The sequence below is a fragment of the Manis pentadactyla genome, chromosome 9, assembly GCF_030020395.1.
Source record: "Manis pentadactyla isolate mManPen7 chromosome 9, mManPen7.hap1, whole genome shotgun sequence".
NCBI classification, from domain to species: domain Eukaryota; kingdom Metazoa; phylum Chordata; class Mammalia; order Pholidota; family Manidae; genus Manis; species Manis pentadactyla.
In genome coordinates, this window is record NC_080027.1 from 122,102,234 (window position 1) to 122,125,406 (window position 23,173).

Here is a 23,173-nt window from a genome sequence, read left to right on the forward strand (position 1 = left end):
CAGGTTCCACTGACAAGAGGGGAAAACGTGGGGGTGGCGGTTCCTTTACGAGGGTAGGCACACCCCCTGCACAAAAACATCCCAAAGAGGACTGGTACTGCGTTTGCATTGGAGAGGCGGATACCCCAGGGAGGAAGAGGCCAACAGCGAGCTGGGAACACCCCTCTCTGGTCCCACAGGGTGCGTCAGGGAAAGTTGGGTTCCGTTTAGCCGGGGCTGGAGACATCTCTCCCCAGGCTGCCACCAGGATCGGTGGGGCAGAGACAGCCCGCTCCCCTCCGCCCCCACCTCAGGTGGTGCGCGGGGGACCGGGCGGTGAGTCCGACCTGTTTTCCCTCCAGCCCGCCCATCCCCACCCCTTTCAAGGCTGGGACTTCATATTAAGGCCGGTTCCGCCAGGGCTCAGCCATTTGCTTAGAAGGACGCAGAATCTGGCGGAAGCGCGAGGCGACGAGCCATTCCGAGAACAAGGTAGGGACGGTTCTGTCCCGGCCCCGAGCGCGGGAAGGAGCGCGGGGATGTCCGTTGGGCCCCCGGGGTCTCCGCTGGCTGGCTGGCTCCACAGGGGGGCTTCCCGGTCGGCCGCAAGGCCGGAGGCGCAAGGAAACATCCCGAAGGCAGGAGCAGCTGCAGGCGCGCACGCCTTTGAGGCGCCGGGGAGGATGCGCGCGCGGCGGGGCGGCCCGGGGGAGACGGCGCTGCGGCGGACTCCGGGCGGCGGGAACCTCGGGCGCTGGCGGAGGGGCGCTGGGCACCGCGAGCGCGCAGCATCCGCGGCCGGCTCCGGGCTCCCGTCACGCCTCGCACTGCGTTTCCCCGGCGCCCCGCCTCCGGGGCACAAAGCGAAGGAAAGGGGCCGGGCCGAGGCCGAGTCCGCCCCCAGCCCGGGTCTCGATTGGCCGCGGCGGCCGTCCATCCGGGATCTATTTTTGATGGAGGGGGGTTCCCTCCCAGTCTGCCCCAGATCACGTTTGCCGCTAGCAGCCAACCAGTCGGGCCCGAGTCCGCGAGCAAGACGCGATTGGGGGCGCGTGAGCTCGGCCCCGCGGTACCCCGTCCGGGTCCCCCCCCACCGCCCGGGCCCGAGGCGGTGTATCCTGCCCTCCCCGGCCACCCACCCTTCGTGGAAGCGGAGCGGCGGCCTCGCTGCAACGCAGAGGCGAAATGTAGCCGGCCGGGTGTCGCGGCTGGACGCTTGCCTCGGTTTGGGGTGTGGGGGGGCACGCCGGGGGCCAAGAGGGACTGCCGAGGAAGAGGAGTGATGAGAAGAGGGGGAACCCTGCACCCCCCGAGAGCACGGGTCCCCGCTGCCAATCGCCAGGTGCCCCCCTTCCTCCCGAGAGAAGGGCAGGTCAGTCCTGTTGGGTCTTGGGGTGGGTGGCGGAGGGCTGGAGCCCTAGCGGGCAGCGCCTTTGCTGGGTCTGATTCGGGGAGACGCGGGGGAGGCCAGTTACCTCTCCCCTTCCCTGGGTTTGGAGATCCTGAAACGGGTCTTATTTGTCCCCTCCTCGGGGCATCCTGGTTCACTTTTACTTCCACCCCAGGGCCTTAGGCCCGTCTGACGTCTCTCCACTGGAACGAGTGGGGGGAGGGACTGGCTTCTTGTCCTGCGAGCCCCCTTTCAGGTTAGGTGGCCTGCCAGGGAGACAGGAGGAGGAGGGAGGGCCATGTTTTAGCAGACTCAGAAACTTTTCTGGCGTAGGGCAACGGACTTTCCTGTTCAGAGGTTTCCTACTGGATCTCTAGTGAGGGTCTTTGAAAGAACCGCAAGACTGTTCAAGGAGATTGGAAAAGGGAGTCCTGGTGAGTGACTTGAGTCATAGAAAGAGAAAACAATTCCCGTGGGCCAGTTACTGGAGTTTGATCTACCCTTTCCCAAACGAGTTGACTAATTGTGTGTTTGGCATACTTAAGGACCTGCTCATCGTACCTAGGAAAATTCTCTTTAAATTTATTTTTTACTTGTAAGAGCTTTTTTGGTTCAATGGAATAGGGGAGGATCGAGGCCTGGGATTCTTTTCGGCAAGAAAAGTGGGGGCAGGCCATTGCAGCTAAAGAAACAATCACTTGGGAGCAAGTGCATTTTGGCTTATGTGGCTAAGTTTTGCTTTGTTTTACTTTTTTATTTTTTAGTCGCCGCTTTTGTTTATTGTTTTTGTTTTTTAAGAATGCCAACATGTCCAACTCTCAGTAACCCTGGGGAACAGGGTGAATGAGGGGACTGAAATGTGCGCCTAATAACCAATAGTTTTACCCTCTTTTCCCCTCAAACTGAGATCACTCCCTTGTCCTATCGGACAAACTCACGGGCCAAGAGCAGAGGGAGAGAAGGAGCGACGGAGGCCTGGGTCTGAGTCAGTCAGCCAGTCGGCGTCTGAGCTTTTTGTAACACTGTCGACTCTCAAGGGCAGGAGTGGGTAGGCCTCTGGCTGTTAGCCTTGGTCTGGCAGGCTTGCCCCAGTGCCCAGGGAGTCTTCCTAGTTTTCTTTTTCGGGGGCTAGGCCCTTAGGGGTCTGGGGACCTTCACTCAGTGATCAGATTCTCCCTGTTGATACGCCTTATGCAGCTGTCTTGTGACTGTAAACAATCACTTTCTGTAGCAGGGTGGCTGTGTGGCAGGGGACTTGTGACTGAATTTGTAACTGACCCCACTGGGAGACCACACCTAAATACTCCTGAGTTCTTAATGGGCATTTAAAGAAGGGATCTACTCAGTCCATCCCTGCCCCCAACCAGTTGCTGAGACCACAATGCTGAGATCTCCCATCCCATCCCAGGCCGGCCACATCTCATCACTGTTGACGACGGTGGTGAGCTCTGTGGGCTGGTGGGTCACCGGTTGGGAGAATGATGGGGACCTGCCGGCCTCCGGGCGTCCCAGTACAGGAGTGGGCCATGTTAGTGGAACAAAGGAAGCAAATAGCAGACTCTTTATGCCTGCCTTGTGGGAGAATTCTCCCAGTATGAGCTGTCCTTTGCCGTGTCATAACTTTCTCTTTTTCTTGTCTTCTTCCCACATAAGGTGTTCCACACAGATTCTTGTGACTTTAAGGACCAGGAATTTGGGGAGGTACGAGGTCTTCCCAAGAAAGAAGGAAATCTCTCTTGGAAAGGTGAAAGACAGCAGACACTGCCTGTGAGCCAGCAGAGCCTGAGGGGCTATGGGAGGCTGAAGGAGCTGCAGGCCCAGGACAGGGCCGCCTTCTGAAAGACTTAAACTCCAGCTTACTTTTCATGAAAGACGGGCTATCTCAGAGGGCACCCCACACTTGGCTGGGCTCTTCTACTTTGGATGCCCCCCTGCTCTGAGGAGCCTGCTGTTGAGAACCAAAGAAGAGAAGAGGCGAGCTCAAATTTCCCTAAGCAGCGCTGGCCGGCTGGAATCAGGCGTCCGTCCCGCTAGTGCTGGGTGTGGAGTCTGGGGAGGACATTCCTGTGTCCCTATAGCTTGTGGCTTCGGTGCTTGATGGGGCTGCCTGTTGGCCGATCAGTTTTTGCAGCGCCTGGTAGGAGAGGAGAGCCGTGGGAAGAGGTCCTGTGGCACCCAAGCCTGGGTGCACCCCAAGACTAAGTTCTTTCCCAAGTTAGAGAGAAAGCATAGAAAAGAAAAAGAGGAAAACTTCCCCATCAACTCCTCCCTTCCCGTCATGTCCTCTAAGCCAGAGCCGAAGGACGTCCACCAGCTAAATGGGACTGGCCCTGGCTCTTTGGATGGCCCTGGGCGAGAGCCTTTGGCTGGGACCTCAGAGTTCCTGGGGCCCGATGGAGCTGGGGTGGAGGTGGTGGTGACTGAGTCTCGGGCTAATGCCAAGGGGATTCGGGAGGAGGACGCCCTTCTGGAGAACGGGAGCCAGAGCAATGAAAGTGATGATGTCAGCACGGACCGGGGCCCCGCACCACCCTCCCCGCTCAAGGAGACCTCCTTTTCCATCGGGCTGCAAGTGCTGTTTCCCTTCCTCCTGGCAGGGTTTGGGACTGTGGCTGCCGGCATGGTGCTGGACATCGTGCAGGTAGGACCCGGGTAGGGCAGCTCTTGACCATGAGGCCAGGGTCGGTCGCCTTTTCCTCCTGGGAAACAGACTCTTGGAGCTTTCTCTCCACCCACCTGTCAGAAGCAGCTGCTGCTCCCTAGAATACGGGTTCCCTTTGGAACATGTGTTCAGTTTCTTCTTGGTCTAGTTACTTTCCACAGAAGCCTTGAGGAAGCCCAGTAGCCCCAGGGAGGTGGTCAGGGCAGTATTGCTTAACAGAAGCAGAATCGGTTCCAGAGTGGAGGCTGGGAAGAAGAGAGATGAGACAGGGATGTTGCCTGCCATCCCTCCTGGACATTCCTGCTGAGCCCAGCTCAGTAGGAGACGTTAGATGGGTTTCCTCTTTGTGCTTTCTTTTTCCTTCACATGCAGTTTCAAGCTTTCTCCCCCAGTAGAAAGCTCAGTTTCAAGTCTCCCCTCCATCCCCCTGCGGGGCAGGAATTTGTCCTTCTGCCAGGAGGGTCTCAAATTAAGTGGGAAGGTTCTTAAAGGCATTTTGTGTTCCTTACCCGCCTGTAACCTTCACACAATCTCCTTGGGGAATAGAGGTGGCACATGCTAGCTGAGGCATGATTTGGGAGGGGGGTGGCATGATACGACCTTAAAGTACTAATTATGTGACCTAAATGGGGACAAAATGTAACCAGGACTGGGCAGAACTGTCTCTCCTCTTTGTTCTTCTCCTGTCTTTCATGAACCTGCCCTGGGCAAAGAGAACTCTGTGAGGCTACTGGGCAGAATTAAGGATAAGAATTGGCAGGCAGTGGAAGCTAAGAGCCAGGGACGTGCTGTTAGTGTATTCTGCGGTAGGACTCGCCCGGAAACTCCCCATCAGAGAGAGAATTAAAATCTTGTTTCCAGGTAGTAGTTTCAGATGTGCAGTAAGGCGTGTGGAGCTTTCTGAAGGTGCTGGGTTTCTCTGAGTTAATCATTAGCAAGTATCAAGCTGCTGCAGGCCCTCTCACTCCCCCTTTCTGGTCAGCCTTTTGAGGGATAGGAGTGGCGGGAGATGGCATACCACCCTTCAGTGGAGGTCCCAACTGTCAGGACCAGCGGGGCTCCTAGATCTTTATTTGAACTCACCACTCACTTGCTGAGGATCTCAAAGGAAAGGAGACACCTACCACCCCTCAAGCTCCTTCTCCTCTGAATTCTCTGCCGTGCTGTGTGTACACAAGGGTCTAAAAGTGGATGGCAAGCCTGGCTTGGGGAAGCGGAGTGGGAAAGAAGCATCTTCTCTTGGCTGGCCCGCTTCCCTGGCTGCTGGCATTCCTGGGTAGCACACGCAGATTGCGTCTCCCTGGCCACCTCCGCCTCACCCTCTGTAGCCTCGCGTATCCAGGTATTGCCCTGAGGCCCTTCTCCTCAGACACCTAGAAGATATCTGCAGTGGGGAAGACCTCCGACCGCTGAAGGCTGGGGTTCCCGGGTGTGACTCAGCCCTCACCCTGACACGTGACCTCCAGCCCAGCTTCCCGGGTTCCCCCGTGGCCTGGTGCCTTAGGGACTGTAATCTTAATGACTTGATGCCCACTCTTCCTGGCTGTGGCTTTCTCCCCTGCTGCTACCCTTCTGGAAGGGAAGAAGGCTCAGAGCGGAACATCCAAAGACAGGCAGGTCAGTATGTAAGGCCAGAGGCCGTATGGGATGGAAGTTCAAGGAAGAGGCACGGCAGGGCCCCTGAGGCACGTGACTTAGGAGACCGCTCTGAATCAGGTTGTTTCTGAGAGTGGAGGAGCAGTCTCTTCCCTTAGCCCCAGAGCATCATGGGCCCCTGAGCCCCTGCCGAAGACAGAGCAAGGAAAGAGGAGCCGCACTTGCGAAGACAGTGGAATGGGGAGATGCCCTCCCTGGCCAAGAGGGGCAGTGTGTCCTGGCGCACACCCTCTTCATCCCCGGCCGAGCAGGAAGGTGTGGATGAAGATTTGGCTGACGGGTTCAACCTGACGGGCAGGCACTCCCGCCAGGAAGAACAGGGTGGGCCTGAATTAGGCCCAAGGAGGAAGGAGAGACACTCACTGTCTCTGTGTCTGCCTCAGCCACATTCTGCCCACTCCTAACCTCAGGGCCACCCTACTTCCTGGGCTGGTTCCACATCACCAGCGTCTCTTCCCAGAGCCCTGTGTGTGTGCATGTCAGCCACCCCACCCTGCCCCTGCCCCCGCCTGGGCTGCATCTCTGAGAGAGTTTTGTGGTTGAAGAAAGTATGTGTGTGTAGGCTTTAGCTGCTCAGACCCAAGTGCCAGCTCAGGGCTTTGCAGAGCTGGGGGTCAGGTAGTGGGAGAGCCCGGGCTGTATTCTGCGTGGGCTGGGAAGACTTTTACATAGGGGCTGTTGTGGCTGCTTGCCTAACGGCTCTCATCTTATCACTACTGAAAACCCCATACCTTCTAGGTCTTCATGTACTTAGAAAGAGGGGGGGTATGTGTGCTGGGAGGAGGAGGGATTTGGGAGTGCTTATAGTGGCAGCTAGGGGGGCTTAGCTGAGCCACAGTGTTCCCAAGCAATTCAGAAAATACCACTTAGGCACAGTTGAAGTGTTTCTTTCCAGGCCCTTTCACTGCTAGTACAGATACTGCACACGCCTACCCAGGGAACATGGCATTGGCAGCTGGGGAGCCAGGAGGGGCAGATGCCTCACGGTGGGGAAGGGAGGAGGCTGTGCTCAGAGGCACATGGAATGCCCACACCGGCCGCCCTCGTAGAGGGAGCGGGGTGAATTCCTCCACTCTGTGTAGCTGCTGGTCCAGTTTAGGCGAGGATGGGCCTGCAGGGAGCTGGAACCCCAGTGCTAAGATCAGGAGTGTCCAAGAGTAACAGTCCCCAAGTTCCTCCAGGGCAGATGGGGCTCATGGGGGCTGCCTCCGCTCGGGGGCCGTGGGGATAAGAAGGGACTCATATTGCTCCAGTGTTTGGAGGGGGCTGGCGGGCGCCTGAAAGCTCAGCCCCTGGGGCTGGGGAGATGCCGGGTTGTGGGGGGATTCTTTCCCATCCTTAGTCTTTAGAGAGGGACTTCTCTAAAGAGACACCTAGGCCTGCAGCCCATGAGGGGCCAGGCCAGGAGCCCAGGTGAGGATATGCTCTGGCCCTGAGACAAGCCCTCCGCTGGTATCCCGGGAGGGACTTGCATCCACAAAAAGAACTCCCAACAAGAAAAGAGAGGTCCTTGCCTCACAGGAGCCCCCAGTGTCCAGCCTCCCCTGGACTCTAGCCCTGGTTCCAGCTCCTCAGATATCTTTGCTCACCTTTTTATTTGTTTTCATTGTAGTAAAAAACACATAACATTAAGTTTATCATCTTAACCACTTTTAAATGCACAGCTCAGTGGTATCATGTATATTCACATTGCTGTGACACAGATATCTGGAGCTCTTTCATCTGGCAAAACAGAAACTCTGTCCCCATTAAGCACTAACTTCTCTTCCCTCCCCCACTACCGCCAGTCTAGACCCTGGCAGCCACCATTCTTTCTATTTCTATGAATTTGACTACTTCAGATACCTTATATATGTGGAACCGTACTTTGTCTTTTGTGACTGGCTTATTTCAGTTAGTAGTCGTGTCCTTAAGGTTCATCCATGTTCTAGCATGCATCAGAATTTCCTTCCTTTTTAAGGCTGAGTAATACTCCTGTGTGTGTGTGTCCCATATTTTGTCTATCCATTCCCGCATCGATGGACACTTGGTTTCCTTCTGTCTCTTGGCTATTGTGAATAATGCTGCTATGAACATGGGTACAAATACCATTTCCAATTCCTCCTGCTTTCCAACCTTTTGGGTAAATACCCAGAAATAAGATTACTGGATCATATGATAATTCTGATTTTAATTTTTGAGGCAACACCATTACTGTTTTCAACAGCAAGTGCACCATTTTACCTTCTCACCAAAAGTGCACAAGGGCCCAGTTTCACCACATCCTCACCAATACTTGTTATTTTCTGTTTTTTGTTTTTGTTTTTTTAATAGTAGCCATCCCAGTGGGTATGAGATGATACCTCATTGTGGGTTTGAGTTACAACCTTGCTCATCCTGTACTATAGAATGTGGGTCCTGGAATTGCCTTTGGAGACCATCTGGTCTGGCCCCTAAATTGCACATTTTGTAATCAGGGGCTTGAGGCCCTTGTGACTCAACTGAGGTCCCCCTCCACCCCTCCAGGCTACGTGGGAGGGTGTTGGAGAGCTAGCAGGAGGCCCACCCCTGGGGTCTCTTGGAGGAGACCCAAGGCTCTCAGTGCAGCGTCCCTGCACCTTACAGCCCTTTGCCTCTTTGACCAACCAGCATGCATCTCCCCTGACCGCCTGCCCCCTGCTCCCCCTTCAAACCTGAGGGCTGTCCATTCTTAAAACATAGGAACAAATAAAGGAATCCACGTTGCCATCCAGGGAGGGAGAAGCCGTCGCAGCCCCTTTTTGCAAGTCTTCAGTTTCTGTTGGCACTCACAGACCTTTCCAGTAGCCATCTGGCCCCTCCGGATCTCCCTCAGCCCTGTTAAGGAGGGAAGTGCTCTCTGAACCTGTTTCCTCATTTAGAAAATGGGGATAAAGACAGTCCCTACCTGAGTGGGTCATTGATAGGATGAAACGGGAGAATGTACATAGGGCACTTAGCCTGGCACATACTCTGTGCTCCTAGGTGTTGGTGGCAGGTATGGTGGGAGAGCCAGGCCGACGGTCTGGAGACGAGACCCCATGGCTCCGGCTCCCGGTGCGCTGCTCTTCCTGCTGTGGTGCTCTTGCCCCTTGTAGCTGAGAGATTGGGGCAGGTTGTGGGGTGAGGGGATGCAGAGAAAGAATGCAGAGCCTCTTGCAGACCAGCATTCAGAGGTTTGGGGGCCATGGTCTTCACTCAGAACCTGTTCAAAAGGAGAGCTGCTGTGGCTGAGGCCCAAAGTGCTTGGAGATAGAAACCAAACACACTGTCATCTCCTCGGCCCAGCCCGTTGGAGGCCAGCTTTCAACAGCTGAGACAACACCACCCAAGGCTGAGGCCACAGACACTCAGCCAAGGCAGAGGGGTTGGGGATTGCTATTAGAGAGGGGATCACAAAGGAGTTCTGGGGGGTAGGCCAGCCTGGGGCAACTCAGCTGCGTGGGTCCTCGCCACGCCCCCCACCCTCCCACCCTGGCTTCACAGAGCAGCAGAGGAAGGGGGAGGTAGGCTAGGGTGGCTTGGCTGGAAGAGCCCCTCTCCGTCTCCCCTGTCCCAGGTGGTGGGTCGGGGGCTGCACTGTTTACAGCACCACGGGCTTGGTTTGGTTCCGGGGCTTTTGGAGGAGAGGCGGCTGGTGTGCTCACACCTGCTGCTCCGATTTCCTCCTCACGTCCCTGGTCCCAGGCTCTCTGTTCAGCCTTGACACCAGCCCCTCGGGGCACTGAAATTCCTGGGTTCTGTTTTCACCTCATAGCACTGGGAAGTATTCCAGAAGGTGACAGAAGTCTTCATCCTGGTGCCTGCTCTGCTGGGGCTTAAGGGGAACCTGGAAATGACCCTGGCTTCGAGGCTGTCCACTGCAGTGAGTGTCCTGGCAGGGAGGAGTGGGGCACACGGACGCCGGGCAGCGCGCACCAGAGATGGGGAGATCAGCACGGGCCTTTCTTTCCTGCCCAGGCCTGGAGTGTGGGGCTGGGGTGGGAACGTGTAGGGAGACCCCAGGCTGGGCGTCCTGCTCCTGGGCAGGAGCTCCCTGCCCAGAGGGGTTCCCAGGCTCGGTTTCTGGATGTCCCAGCCATCCCTGGACTCTTGCCCTACCCCCTGCTGTGCACCCCACCTCGTGCCTGTTTGTGCAGCTTTGACAGGCGAGCACCATGCTGGTCCCTCCACCTGCACAGACGGGGGCCTCCTCTGATCTCCAGCCCTGCTCTGCAGCTGGGCAGGAGCAGAGCCAGGCCTTTCAGCCCCGCTCCCATCCCAGGCCCTTTTCCCATGCAGCCTGCTCTGTAAGGGAATAGGTGGGGAGGGGCTGCCCATCACTCCCCCTCCCCACCTGTTCCCATAAAGAGCAACACCTTAGATCAGCCATGATGGTTCAGAGACTGAACCAGTTACAGGGGCCATGGGGTGGGAGGCGGGAGGCACTAAAACGCAGGAGGCCGGGGGAGCCGGGTGGCAGGGCTGTCCCCGCACGGCCACAGTCTGGAGAAGGCAGCAGAGGGAGTGGCAGCCAGTCCAGCCCACCGCAACCTGCCCTGCTGCTCCCCGGCTCCTGTTGCCACCTCCCTCCTTCCCAAACGTTCCTGCAGCTTCAGTCCTGCCCCAGCACCTGCCTTCCCTTCCCCACAATAGCAAGCTGGCTTCAGAGCCAGGGATTGGGCCATTCTGACCCAGGCAGGAACGGGCAGATGAGCGGAGCAGGGGATGAGCTCCTCCTCTGTCCTGAGCGGAGGGGGGCTGCCTTAGGGGCCCCCTTCCTGCCTCCACCCAACTGCAGGAGCCCGGGCTCTTGGACTCCTTCCCTCTCACCCTAGCGCCCCCTCCTGCTTCGCTTTCCCAGAGGGTCATGTCCTGGTCCCAGAGTCCTAGGCTACGTGCTCTGCCTCCTGACCCCAGCGGGGTGCCAACAGACGGAGCTGCAGGCCTTCCAGCCTGGAACCCCAGCTCCTTGCCCTCTCTCTCCCAGGCCAACATCGGGCACATGGACACGCCCAAGGAGCTCTGGCGGATGATCACTGGGAACATGGCCCTCATCCAGGTAAGAGAGCAGGGCCAGGGAGGGTGGGCTCGGCTTCCTCTTCAGCCAGGAATCTGAGAGGCTTGGGCCAGCCCCAGCCGCCCTGCGAGGGAAGCACCAGCGGCCTGCTGAGCTGGCTTCTCCCCAAGCAGCTCGAGGAGGCAACCAGGTTTCCCTGAAAAACAGCCAAGATGGGGAAGGCCCAGCGTCTCCCGCGTCAGTCCTGGGCTCCCAGTGGTACAGGGGGCTTGAGTCCCCACAGATCCGACTCAGGAGCAGACTTGGGAGGGCTAGAGTACCCTCAGCCACTGTGGTCCCACCTCCCCATGAGGCCACACTGATTCCGCACTGGGAGTCTTCTTGAATCCCGGGCCTGCTTCTGGACTGAAGTCTCAGGCTGTGTTGCCCCTCACTCCTGTCCCCAGAGGCACACTCGTTTAGCCAGTAACGTCCTGGGCTCCTGCAGGCTGCACTGTCCCCAGTATAAGCATCTGGTGTGAAACTAAATAAATAAAGATATCACTCCAGCCTGGGAGGACCGGGCGGTCGAGCCCAGCCTGCCCCCTGGGGCTGCTGAGAGCCAGGAAGAGGTCTGGCTGCACGCTCAGTGACCACAGCTACAAGGCGTGTGTATCCCGGGGCTCCACGTTACCATCCCTTCCTCAGGTGCAGGCCACAGTGGTGGGCTTCCTGGCATCCATCGCAGCCGTCATCTTTGGCTGGATCCCCGACGGCCACTTCAGTATCCCGCACGCCTTCCTGCTCTGTGCCAGCAGCGTGGCCACAGCCTTCATCGCCTCCCTGGTCCTGGGTAAGGAAGGGAAGGGAGGGGGCAGGGGAATAAGGAGAGCTGTGCCAGGGGTGTCGCCTGGGCCTGGCCCCTCCATCTCCTCGTTTGTTGAGACCACTTTGTCTCTACTCTCCCTGCCCGGCCCCTCCCCAGGTATGATCATGATTGGAGTCATCATTGGCTCTCGCAAGATTGGCATCAACCCAGACAATGTGGCCACGCCCATTGCCGCCAGCCTGGGTGACCTCATCACCTTGGCACTGCTCTCAGGCATTAGCTGGGGACTCTACCTGGAGCAAGGTGAGGCTGAGGCCAGCAAGGGTGTGACTAGGGTGGACACCCAGATGGGATTGGGAAAGGTGGTAGTGAGTTTGCAGGTGTGTGGGTATTTCTTCTGTGTTCTTAACTATTTGGTTGGGACATAGTTTCTAATAGCTCCTGACCTTAGAGAGATGAAGCTAAGTACTTCCCTCAACTTCGTTTTGGCAGCTGGAGGAGGGGAGGAGGAATATATTCCTGCATGGTCCTGTGGATTCTCAATTCCCTAGGAGGGGTAAGGTGGACAGGGGCTGAAGGCTGGAATCAGCTTGCAAAACGAAGGAGGGAAGGGAAGATAGTGATTTCTGGGGGTCAAGGCAAGAAACTTAGAATCTGATCTCTGCCCCAGAGTCCAGTGCCCGGGGCTTCCAACCCTGGTCTCCCTCTCTGCGCACTGGGAAGGGTTGGCCCCACCTACCTGCAGGGCTTACAGCGAGGATCAAATGATGTAATATATTTACAGGCATTTCGTGTGGTATTGCTGGTGATCCGTTGCAACATTTGCAGGCTGAAGAAAGGGAGGCTGAGAGCAGGGAGCCCCCGCACTCACCTCCCGCTGACCCCTGTCCCTCTCAGATAACTGGCAATACCTGTACCCCCTGGTGTGTATCTTCTTCGTGGCCCTGCTGCCTGTCTGGGTGATACTGGCCCGACGGAGCCCAGCCACAAGGGAGGTGCTGTACTCGGGCTGGGAGCCTGTCATCATTGCCATGGCCATCAGCAGGTACACACCCCATCCTCCTCTCACCCTGCCACAGCCCTTTTAAGCCCCGAGAGAGGGAGTGTAGTGCGGACCCTAAAATGTGTTCCGTAGTGTATCAGTCACATGTCTTCCTGTTGCAAGTGACAGAAGCCATCCAAAGTGGGTTTCAGTGAAAAGCAGAATGCACTGGTTTAGGTAACTAAAGGACACAGCTGTACCCAGGGGCATGAATGATACCCTCAGGACCCCAGGGTTCTCCATCTCTCAGCTCTGCTTTTCCTGGTGGTGGCCTGCAGGTCGAGGTTTATACTCTCCTACTCGTCCTAATTCCAGTGAGAAGAGAGATTCTTCTCAACAGGCCCACAAAGTCCAGTTGTAGATCTCACTGGCTCTCACCCAGCCGCATGGCTATCTGTGAACCAGTCAGTGTGGCCATGCGGATGTGATGAGTGTCTGATGGGATGGGCCCGGGCCGAGCCGTCATTGTCTACTGAACCACAGTGGCTGGATCTGAGCAAGGCAGTTCCTGGAGGAAGGGCCCACCAGGGCTGTTACCAGAAGCAGAAGTAAATACTGAGCAGGCAGAATAACAGATCCTCACAGGCAGATTGCCCTGTGGGTGGCTCCTCTAGCCCACTTCAGGGGCGGGTACAGGAGGTGGCTGCCCGGCCAGGCCCCACCAGCTTGCTCTGGGGCCGCTATGCCAAGTCAGGGTGTTATGAGCAGCAGCTGGTTCTGGTGGGGGCGGTGAGCACAGGAAGATGAGGGGCTCCTGGGAGCCACCCCGCCACCTTGCCTCCCCAAGGCCAGAGGGACCTGTACCTCTCACCCTGGGGACCAGGACAGAACCCTTCGTCGATGGTCTCTGTGTCACTGTCTTTGCATCTGTGTAGTGTGGGAGGCCTCATCTTGGACAAGACTGTCTCCGACCCCAACTTCGCAGGGATGGCTGTCTTCACACCTGTGATTAATGGTGAGACCTTGCCACCAGCTACCCAGGGGGGAAGGAGAGGACTCAGAGGGCTTGGCATCATTCAGGGTTCCAGGAGGCAAGAGAAGCCAGCAGGCAGTTCAAGACTTTAGTCAAGGAACTTTCACATGGTGGGGGCCAAGTAGAAGGAGCCAGAGATCAGCAGCAACAGGCAAGCCTAGTCCTCTGGGTCAAGGGGAAGAAATAGAGTTACAGGAGCCCAGGGGTAGCCTGTCTTTGCCCCATAGTGGCTCTGCTACTGCCAAAAAGCAGGGAGGGATCAGGAGAGGAATACCTGAATCTCTCTCCTTCCACCCTCTCTGGCTGCCTCCTGGGGCCTCCGTTGAATAAACCCAATTAGAAGCAGCCTCGCAGGGCTCCGAGCACAGCTGAGAAGAGTAGTGACTAGGCTGGGGTGGGAGGGCAAACCACAGCAAGCACAGGTCCTGGGAGAGGAGCCCGAGTCTGGGGTTCAGAGCACAGACCTGACGCTTGGAATTGGGGACTGGAACCAGTGCATAAGCTTTGGGTACCTGGGTTTCTCAGAGCTTCGGAGAGGGGCTGCGGCAAGGTAAGTCCTCATCCCCTAGGCGGCATGGGACAGGAGGTGCTCGCCAAGCACGGGTGGAGAAGTCAGGGTCCCTGAGTGTGCAGATCCTCCTGGACCCCTTCCTGCACTCTCAGCCACACCCAGGCACACGGAACCACCACATCTCCATAGAGAGGGGGTAAGAGGACAGGAGGTAGGGGCGGTGGGGGTATTCATTGTCTTCCTTCTTAGTGTCTCACTCTTCTGCGGACTGGTGACTGTGAATTGCCCTCCTCACTTCCCCTCCCCCCCATGTCTAAGCCCATATGTGTCTCTGCAGGTGTTGGGGGCAATCTGGTGGCAGTGCAGGCCAGCCGAATTTCCACCTTCCTCCACATGAATGGGATGCCAGGGGAGAACTCTGAGCAAGCCCCTCGCCGCTGCCCCAGTCCTTGTACCACCTTCTTCAGTCCTGGTAATGAGAGGATTCCGGCCTCCTAGGCACAGTTCAGCCCTGGAGGGAGGGGGCCGACAGTCAGTGAGCTTAGCTTGAGAACAGTGGGGGCCTGGATATGTAGGCTGTCTGGAGGGCAGAGTCCAGGCAGGAAAGCTGTCCTGTCCTGGGACGCCCTGGGGGCTGGGGACCATGGGGTGGAGAGGGAGAGACAGCGGTCCGCTGCGCTGGAGTGTAGAGTGGTACCGTCTGACTTTGAAAGGCTTTGTGGCGCCAGGCCTCCTCCTCACACCCTCTCACCCCACCCCACCCCGCCCCGTCCCAGATGTGAATTCTCGATCGGCCCGGGTCCTCTTCCTCCTCGTGGTTCCGGGACACCTGGTGTTCCTCTACACCATCAGCTGCATGCAGGGTGGGCACACCACTCTCACACTCATCTTCATCGTCTTCTACATGACAGCTGCACTGCTCCAGGTACAGGGGGCAGGGGCACGGGGAGGGCCGGGGCTGCCTGCAGTGATGGGAGGGGGGCCCAGGTGTGGCTCATCAGATACTCTGCCACTTCTTTCTCTGTGGCTGGGTGGCGGGCAGACACTGGGCAGCAGCTCTGGGGGTAGTTCCAGCAGAGTCACTCACATGCTGTGTGACTCTGGCCCAGTTGTTTTACCTCTCTGAGCCTCGGTGATATATGTGAGTTTGTGAGCAAGGAATGGGCCAGAGGTGGTGGCTTTCAGGTAGTTGTAGGGTACCGAGCAGGTGGGCCTTGGGTGCTCCCCAGCTGGCCTGGCCACAGAGCTCCACTTGGCTCTGTTTTGCCTGCTCAGTTTCCTCAGGAAATTTCATTTGAATCAAGGGTTTCACAGTTTGAAACGTGTCAGAACACTGCACTAGATAATCTGTAGGATCCTGCTCAGCCTTGCCAACCTGTAATACTATCAGGTTCACTCTCTTGTAGTGTTACTGCATTTTTTCAGCTTTTTATTTTAAAATAATTATATATTCACAAGGAGTTGCAAAAAAAAAACAAAAAAAAAAGATCCCATGTGCTTCTCACCCAGTTCTCCCAGTGGTACCATCTTGTGTCACTGTAGTACAAACCAGGAACTCAGCATTGGTACTTATTACAGGTTGCACCATTGTACATGCACTCGTGTGTGTGTGTGTGTGTGTGTGTGTGTGCATGCACATGCATATATGTTTAATTCTGTGCAGTTTTGTCATGGAGAGATTCATGAAACCACCAAAGTCATGGTAACAGAATGTTCCAACACCACAAGGCTCCCTTTGCTGCCCCCTGCATAGCTGTAGTCATCCTGGTAATTACATTTTCAATATCCTATATGTTTTTGGCTTTTTTTGGAATAGGTAGTTAACAGTCACATAGTTCAAGATTTTTTAAGGATTCCTAGTGAAACCTCAGTGAAAGCCTTTTCTGCCCTCTCCCCTGCCAGCCAGTTCTCCTCACAGGCTATCGTGCTTCCTGTTTCTTATCTATCTTTCAAGCTTATTTTATATGTATATAAGCATACATAGATCCTTTTCTTATTTTTATTTTCTTTTTATAGTTCACACATGTAGCATACGATCCACATTATCCACACCCTGCCTTTTTCACATAATAGTTTATCTTAGAGATCATTCCACATCAAGACAGAAAGTTGGGGTTTTTGTGATTTTTTTTTTAATGGCTGCGTTCTATTATACAGATGTTCCGTACTGTCATTTAACCAGTCGCTACTGTTAGACACATATCCCTCCAACCCCTGTCCCCATGCTGTTTCTCCACAACAGCTGCCCAAAGCCACATTGCCTTGCAAGTTGGGGTGAAGTGCACTTGGTGGGGAAGGGAAGGAGGTGGGTTTGCTGAGGCTCTGTGGCTGGAAGTTAGCTCCTGGCTTCTGTTGGGAAAGAGGAGCCTTGGCCCCGTTACCCATCACGATCATTCAGGGGGACACACTCACCTCTGCTCTCTTCTCCTGGCCTGGGGAGAGCCAGAACCTAGCACTTGGTCCCCTGTAAAGGTTCTTCCTCTTCTCTGCCATGTGTCCAAGGCCTGCTCGGGAGGCTGAAATGTGGGGACAGCTGCTGCCATTCCCTTCCCAGGGCACGTCCTGAAGTCCTCCTGGCCACACTCTTTGTTTGGGATTCCTCTGAAGCTGCTGGAAAGGGTGTGAAGTTACGGGGGCTGGTCCTCACCCAGGGCCAGGGCCAAGCCATGGGAGTACAAGGCAGCTGTGTGCGGGCGAGGGGGAATATGAAAGGGTGTTAAAACCGTAACCTCTGGCTTCCTTGGAGAAAAAACCGGAAGACAATGACGTTTTCCTAAAAATAGGTAGCAGTTCTGGCTTCTGGAACCCCGAGATACAGGTCTCTGGTTCCTGTATCTGAGTCCCTTAGGGCAGAATTTACATACCACAGTATTTGTAAAGTACAGGCAAGATCAAAACCTCCCAAGTGACTGTGTGGAAGCTTTCCTGTTAGAAGCCGTTTCATTCTCACGCAGATACAGTCATTTAGGGAGCCCGAATGCCAGGAACCGTGCAGAGTACACAGGAGACGCAGGCCTGCCCACTCTCCCATAGTGTTCTAGATTGAGCACATTTCCAACATGCAAGTGCATGGGAATCTTGTCAACATGCAGAGTCTGATTTAGGAGATTTAAGATTTAAGAGCGGGGCCTGAGAGTCTGCATCCCTAACAAGCTCCCAGCTTAATGATGCTACTGGTCCTGGGCCCACTATCAAGGTTCTAATTTGCATCATTCTTAATGTGTAATAACGGAAGAACATAGACAAATCAAAGCAGCAGGTAATGCAGAATGTCTTTCGAATTGATAAGCATTATGTGCTTTATATTTAGCTGACTTATTCATAATTCTTTTTTGCTAGGACTAATATTAAAATAAACTTGCATTCTTTGAGCCCAAACAGCAGAATGGAAAAGGGTCAGGAGGAAGCCAGCTTGGGCTAATCAACTGTTACTCAGACAACAGTGCCAGCAGCGGCCTCAAACCCTGTCCTCATTCCAGGCTGCTCTGAGGAGAAATTCCTGTCTGAAAAACAAACTTAACCCCCAGCCCCCTGCCAGGCTCCAGGAGAGGCCGACATGGCAGGAACTGCAGTGACCCGAGAACAGGATGACCCAGAATTAGAGGCAAGAGGGCTGAATTCCTGAAAAAGGTACAATTTAGATTAGGAAGCCCCTTGATTGGTAAATTTGGGAGCAGAAAATAATGCTGATGTGAGAGACCCCAGGGAGTAGCAGTCTCTTCCTTCCCAAAGGGCTTGGGTCATGCCTGTTACACCACCAGACCTGCTCAAGGTAGAAACTGGGGGGCGAGGAACACAGCAGGCCGCCGGGTTGCCAAGCCTTGTGATACAATGAATGAGTCTGATCACATGGCCTCTGGCTCCCCCTGGAGAGAGCAGGTGGCTGTAGGCCCTTCTGTCTCTCCAGGTGCTGATTCTCCTGTACATCGCGGACTGGATGGTGCACTGGATGTGGGGCCGAGGCCTGGACCCAGACAACTTCTCCATCCCGTACTTGACAGCTCTGGGGGACCTGCTTGGCACTGGGCTTCTAGCACTCAGCTTCCATATCCTCTGGCTCATTGGGGACCGAGACTCAGATGTCGGGGACTAGCCTGGTCACTCAACCTTCTCCCTATTCCTTTGCACTTTCTCTTTGAATTGTTTCTTCTGTTCCCCTTTCCTCCCCACCACTCCACACTCCCTCTTCTTTCTAAGACTTCACTTTGATACCGAATTCTCATTATTTTCAATGGGAATTTTTATACATTGAGCCAAGTTTGTATAGCAAGAATTCAGGCCGGACAGATGAGATCAGCAGTACAAGTAGATTTCTGAGACAATCACCAAGTGCAATCCCATGGTGGGTGCCTCCAGGTGGGGTGGACTGGGGCAGAGGTTTGCATCTGGGATCTGGGGCTGTTTGGTTTAGCTGTAGCAAACTCAGTCTTGGCCCTAATGAGAAACACTTCGTGAGTGGGTTCTGGTTTTTTGGTTTTCTTTTCTTTTCTCTTTTTGGTTGAACAGAGAGATAAATATAAGTCCCCTGCCCCACCCTCATACACAGACTTTTTCTAGGAATGGACCAACCTCAGGGCACCTGGCAGGAGACAGCTGCTCCTGGCCCCATATAGCCCTAGCCCTAGTCCCTGCCCTCTGGACCTAGGCCCTTCTGCTGTCACAAAGAGTGAGAGGGACTGACTGTTCAGATTGTTCCTGTGCCGCTCACCCAGTTCTCCGATAAACACCACTTCCCCTCCCGTTGATCGTCTCCCAATGAATTGCCACATCCAGGAAGAAATGAGCAGTGGCCTGGCCTCTCTGTTGACCCATGTCCACCCATAGGTGTGCCAAGATCTGCCTCCTCCTTGGGCCCAGAGAACTTTATCTCTGTTCAGCCTTCATCTCAAATTGTCTCTAAGCACTACCTTCCCCAGAGCTTGCTGGGTGGGTTCCGAGATCAGGAGTGGGACATGGGCATGGGAGAATGTTTGGGAGGGTGAAGTCTCCCAAACCAAGGTGTTTTCACTGCTGCTCTTTCTCCTGAGGACATCATCACATGGTCACCTGAGACCCTGTCACGTCCTAAAATCACTCATTCTTATCATGCCACAGAAGTTGGTTTTCCTCTCTCTTGGCTCCTGCCCACATTCCTCACTCACTCAGCCATCGGCAAAGACAGGGCCTTCCTGGGCGGGGCTCTTCTGCAAGCATAGTCTGAAACACACACTGAGCAATATTTATTGAGTGCCTACTACGTGTTAGGCACTGTGCCAGGCACTGACTGGCCAGTGGTAAGGGAAATAGCCCTACCCTCACCTCAGTCCCAGATACCAAGGTCACATGCCCCTTTCAATCTGGCAGAGCAAATTCCCTCACCAGATTTGCATGTATATCACCCAACCAGGTTCGCCCTAGACCTCCCTCCTAGATCCCACCTCTGTGCATCTGACTATAGCTAGAGCCCGCAACCCCGTGCTGAAGCAGTGTTCATCCCCCAACCACCCTCCTCACCTTGCCTTCCCCCACCTCTCCTCACCAGCCACCCCAAAGAGGGTTTGGAACCAGGAGGCTGGACATGAACCAGCTGCTGCCACATTTTGCTGTCTGGCACAAGACGGGGAGAGTGTGAGAGCCTCCACCTCTTCCCCACACGTTGCTCTAAGCACATGGGAAATCTGTCCACACTCATCTGTGTGCAAATCTGTGTGCATTTGGATGCAGGTTTTTCTCACCTCTCTATCTGCAGCCTCTTGCTTTTATCCTCCCCTCTGTAGACTAGTGGGCCCGCCTCCGAGAGAAGGCGAGGCAGTGACCCTGTCTCTTACCAACACCTCACCTCATCCCAACAACTTGCCCTGTACCTCCAGAGACTGTCTTTCCTCTCTCCCCATTTCCACCAGGCCGCCTTCTGGAGTCTAGACCCTTAGAATCAGAAGGAATCGGAGGATTACCTAGTTGGAGTTGTGTCCAGCAGCTAATTAACACCAGCCTGGGCTTGTTTCTGCTCCTCCCTCAGGCCTTTCAGCTTGTCCTCCACCTCCAAACACATCTGCACACAGACTCTTCTTGTACAGGCACCAAAACTGACTCCTCTGCCCCCGAGACCACGCCCTATGATCTCCAGTCATGCTGCCCGCCACTCACCTCTGGAGTTCGGCCAGGCTGCCCTGGAGGACTCTGGAGTGTCCTCCTTGGCTGAAAAAGCAGGAAGGTAGGCGTGCCCCAAGCTCTGAGCATGTGAGCAGAGGGAGGACTCGGGTGAGAGGGAAGGAAAATGAAGGTAACTTTCATGGAGGATACATTTCTTTTCTGCCGATTGCACAAACTGCATGTACTTTTGGCCAGGCTGCAAGGAGTGACATTGGTTGACTCTTGTATCCTTAAAAAGTTACAGAACTGTGTCTTAAGAGAATTATTTATAGTTCCTATAACTGAATTGACAAATGTCAACATAACTGATAAATTATATTTGGTAAAATAAAAAGGACATTTATTTAGGTGGTTGGTGGTTCCTGTGTGTCTCATCAAAAAGTAGCTTCAGCTGTTTTAGGCCCCCTGCCTGGCGTCCCACCCCTTCCTCACTCAGAAGTGAAAAGGGGTCAAATTGCAACAAGAAATGAAAAATCTCTTAACTATGGAGGTGTGTGATAAAAAACACACCTTAGTCATTTATTGGGAAACCCTCGATGGTGCTCTGGGACCTAGTCCAGAAGCCAGTTCAGTGTTCTTGCTCTCCATGCACAGACTCAGCCTCGGTTGCAGTATTTTGCTTAGGCTGCAAGCATCTACGGGTTAAGATTCCCTCCCTGCAGAGGCTTGCAGTCTCGTTGGGTCAAAATAATAAAAGCTCATATTTGTTGAGAATTTATTACGGGCCTTCACTGCGCTTAACCCTGTAACCTCTGAGAAATTTACATTTGCCCACAAAGGGTTTGGAGTCAGACAGTCCTGGATTCAAATCCCAGCTCTCCTGCTTGTCTTTGTATGACCTTGGACACATCATTTACCCTTTCTGAGCTTCAGTTTCTTCATATACTGACATATGTATTAATACATATTTCCTAGTGTTGGGAGACTTCAATGAGATAATGCATATAAAACACTAAGCACATATGGAACCCCAAAATGCTAGTCATTATTGAAGTAGGAGGGAGATAATGCTCAGCAGTATCAATGAGTAGGCCATGTCAGTGCACTGACCACGAGGGTAGATCCAGGGTGGCTATGGGAGCAGGTAGATGGAAAGGACACCTAACCAAGTCTTGAGGGTCAGGGAAGTCAGAGGAAGCCTAGAAGAACAGGAGTTAGCAGAAAGTGGGAGGGGAAAGCCATCCTGTAGAGGAAATAGTAAGATAAGGAGGGATGTGAGTCTGGTGTTTTGGGGAACTACAAATACTTCCATATGACTGGAATTTGGAGGGCAGAGGGTGACATAACCTGAGACACACACACACACGTGTTCATGACAAAGCACTTTTTCTGAGATGGCAGATATGGAAGGGCAGAGTCACAGTGCAGCCCCACCTAGGTCTGTCTGACTTCAGAGCCTATGCTGGGAATTACTGCCCACCGAGGACACAGCCCCAACAGAATGGATGACAATATTATGCAGCATATACTGAATGCTGAGCATTATCTCAATAATCACCTTTTTTTTTTCAGTTTTTATGAAGTATGACAAATAAAATTGTAAGATATTTGAAGTGTACCATGTGATGATTTGATATGTGTATACATTGTGAAAGGATTTCCCCATTGCATTATTAACACATCCGTCACCTCAGCTATTTACCCTTCTTTGTTGAGAACATTTAAAAAATCAGCCTTTTATAACATGCCTGGGCTCCAGAACTAACTCTTCAAAGCATCAGTATATTAATAATGCTATTAAGGATTAATGGAAAGAGTAATTGTTAATTATGATTTGTATAATGTTTCAGTGTACAGTATATTATGCTATGTAGTATATTTTTAAATAATCACCTCATTTAAAACTCCAATATTATCTCTAACAACTGCAAAATAGATACCACCATTTTACAAGGGAGAAACTGAGGCTCAGTAGGGTTCAGTGCCCTGCCCGAGGTCATACATTCACACCCAGGTTTCTCTCAGCCTTCCCACCATGCTTAGAGCCAGATGAAACAGCTGTCCAAGGTGCCTCTGTATAAAATAGAACCCAAAAATACTGCTGAAATGATCAGAAATATGGTGCCTATTCTCTCAGTTTTGCTCCTGAGACAATTTAGCATCATGCAAAATGTTCAGTGTGTACTGAAATAGACAATATCCTCCAGGGGACATTTAAAAACATGCATTCCAGGCGCCAGCCTAGCCCTGCTGATATTTTTGCAACATAATTACAGGCAATACCAGCAACCCTGAGATCAGCCAGCTGACATCTGAAATCTTCCTGTTCTCCTTCAGCTAAAATTCAGAAACTGCATAATGCACAGTATAGTGCTGTTTGCCGCACTGTATTTTATTACATTATCTAGATAAAATCTTTTAATCTGGCTCCCAAGAAATGTCTGGTTTGGGAAATTAAAAATAAAAAAACTAGAAAAAAAATTGCAGAAAAGTAAGGCCACTTTGGCTAGCCAGAAAATGATTTTTAAACATAATTTGAAAGACTTGATGTCTATATTCATGTTCAGTTAAACAGGGTGACTAATACTTTCTATCGGTGATTTTTTTTAAAATTATGAATAAGTTTAAATGTTATGTCACATTCAGTGCCCGACATAAATTCCTTATTTTGAACATTATAGCAATTATCTTCTCTTAGTTCCTATCCAAAAAATGATGAACAAATAGAGAGCAGTGCTTTAAGGGAGCTCCAAATTATGGGCTGCCATGGACACCTACGTCTTTGTCTGCCATGACCCTGTAATGTGTGACTTTAATATACATCACCTGGGTTGCTGGTTACCCTACAGATTGCTCAGAAATGAAGTATTTGGCTTTTAGGGGTATCGAAGTCTGTGGAAAGCATTAAGAGAATAAGTGACCCATCCCAGGTGTCAAATATGGAATATTATGTAAGATCTCATGATCGCCAGGCCAAAAACCAAACTGCCTTTAATAAGGGTTCAGGAAGGCGAGAGGGAAAGATGTCACCATTGCCCGCAGTGATCTTGTGGGAGCCACTCCCAGGCCCGGAGCACAGCCACT

The 23,173-nt window shown here is 53.5% G+C and overlaps 1 protein-coding gene across 3 annotated transcripts; it reads left to right on the plus strand.

Annotated features, from left to right (window-relative positions):
• The first annotated feature begins 261 nt into the window (after positions 1-261).
• On the plus strand, positions 262-21,707 carry SLC41A1 (solute carrier family 41 member 1). Of its 3 annotated transcripts, none has more exons than XM_036909757.2 (11): positions 262-471; positions 3,023-4,010; positions 9,442-9,549; positions 10,654-10,725; positions 11,371-11,515; positions 11,648-11,794; positions 12,389-12,536; positions 13,409-13,488; positions 14,355-14,489; positions 14,794-14,942; positions 17,925-21,707. In XM_036909757.2, the coding sequence occupies exons 2-11, from the start codon at positions 3,648-3,650 to the stop codon at positions 18,108-18,110; spliced, it is 1,533 nt and encodes a 510-aa protein (XP_036765652.2). In that variant the 5' UTR covers positions 262-471; positions 3,023-3,647; the 3' UTR covers positions 18,111-21,707. The 3 variants fall into 3 exon arrangements, with proteins under 3 accessions (XP_036765652.2, XP_036765650.2, XP_057364038.1); XM_036909755.2 differs by lacking the exon at positions 262-471 and adding an exon at positions 955-1,351; XM_057508055.1 differs by lacking the exon at positions 262-471 and adding an exon at positions 955-1,351 and having other exon boundaries at positions 20,074-21,707.
• Positions 21,708-23,173: the final 1,466 nt, after the last annotated feature.

Bases quoted from the DNA above. Each gene is read 5' to 3' on its own strand.
- SLC41A1 (XM_036909757.2), top strand. From the start codon at position 3,648: ATGTCCTCTAAGCCAGAGCCGAAGGACGTCCACCAGCTAAATGGGACT. The intron at 10,726-11,370 runs GTAAGAGAGCAG...TCCCTTCCTCAG, and splicing joins GGAACATGGCCCTCATCCAG to GTGCAGGCCACAGTGGTGGG. The intron at 13,489-14,354 runs GTGAGACCTTGC...GTGTCTCTGCAG, and splicing joins CTTCACACCTGTGATTAATG to GTGTTGGGGGCAATCTGGTG.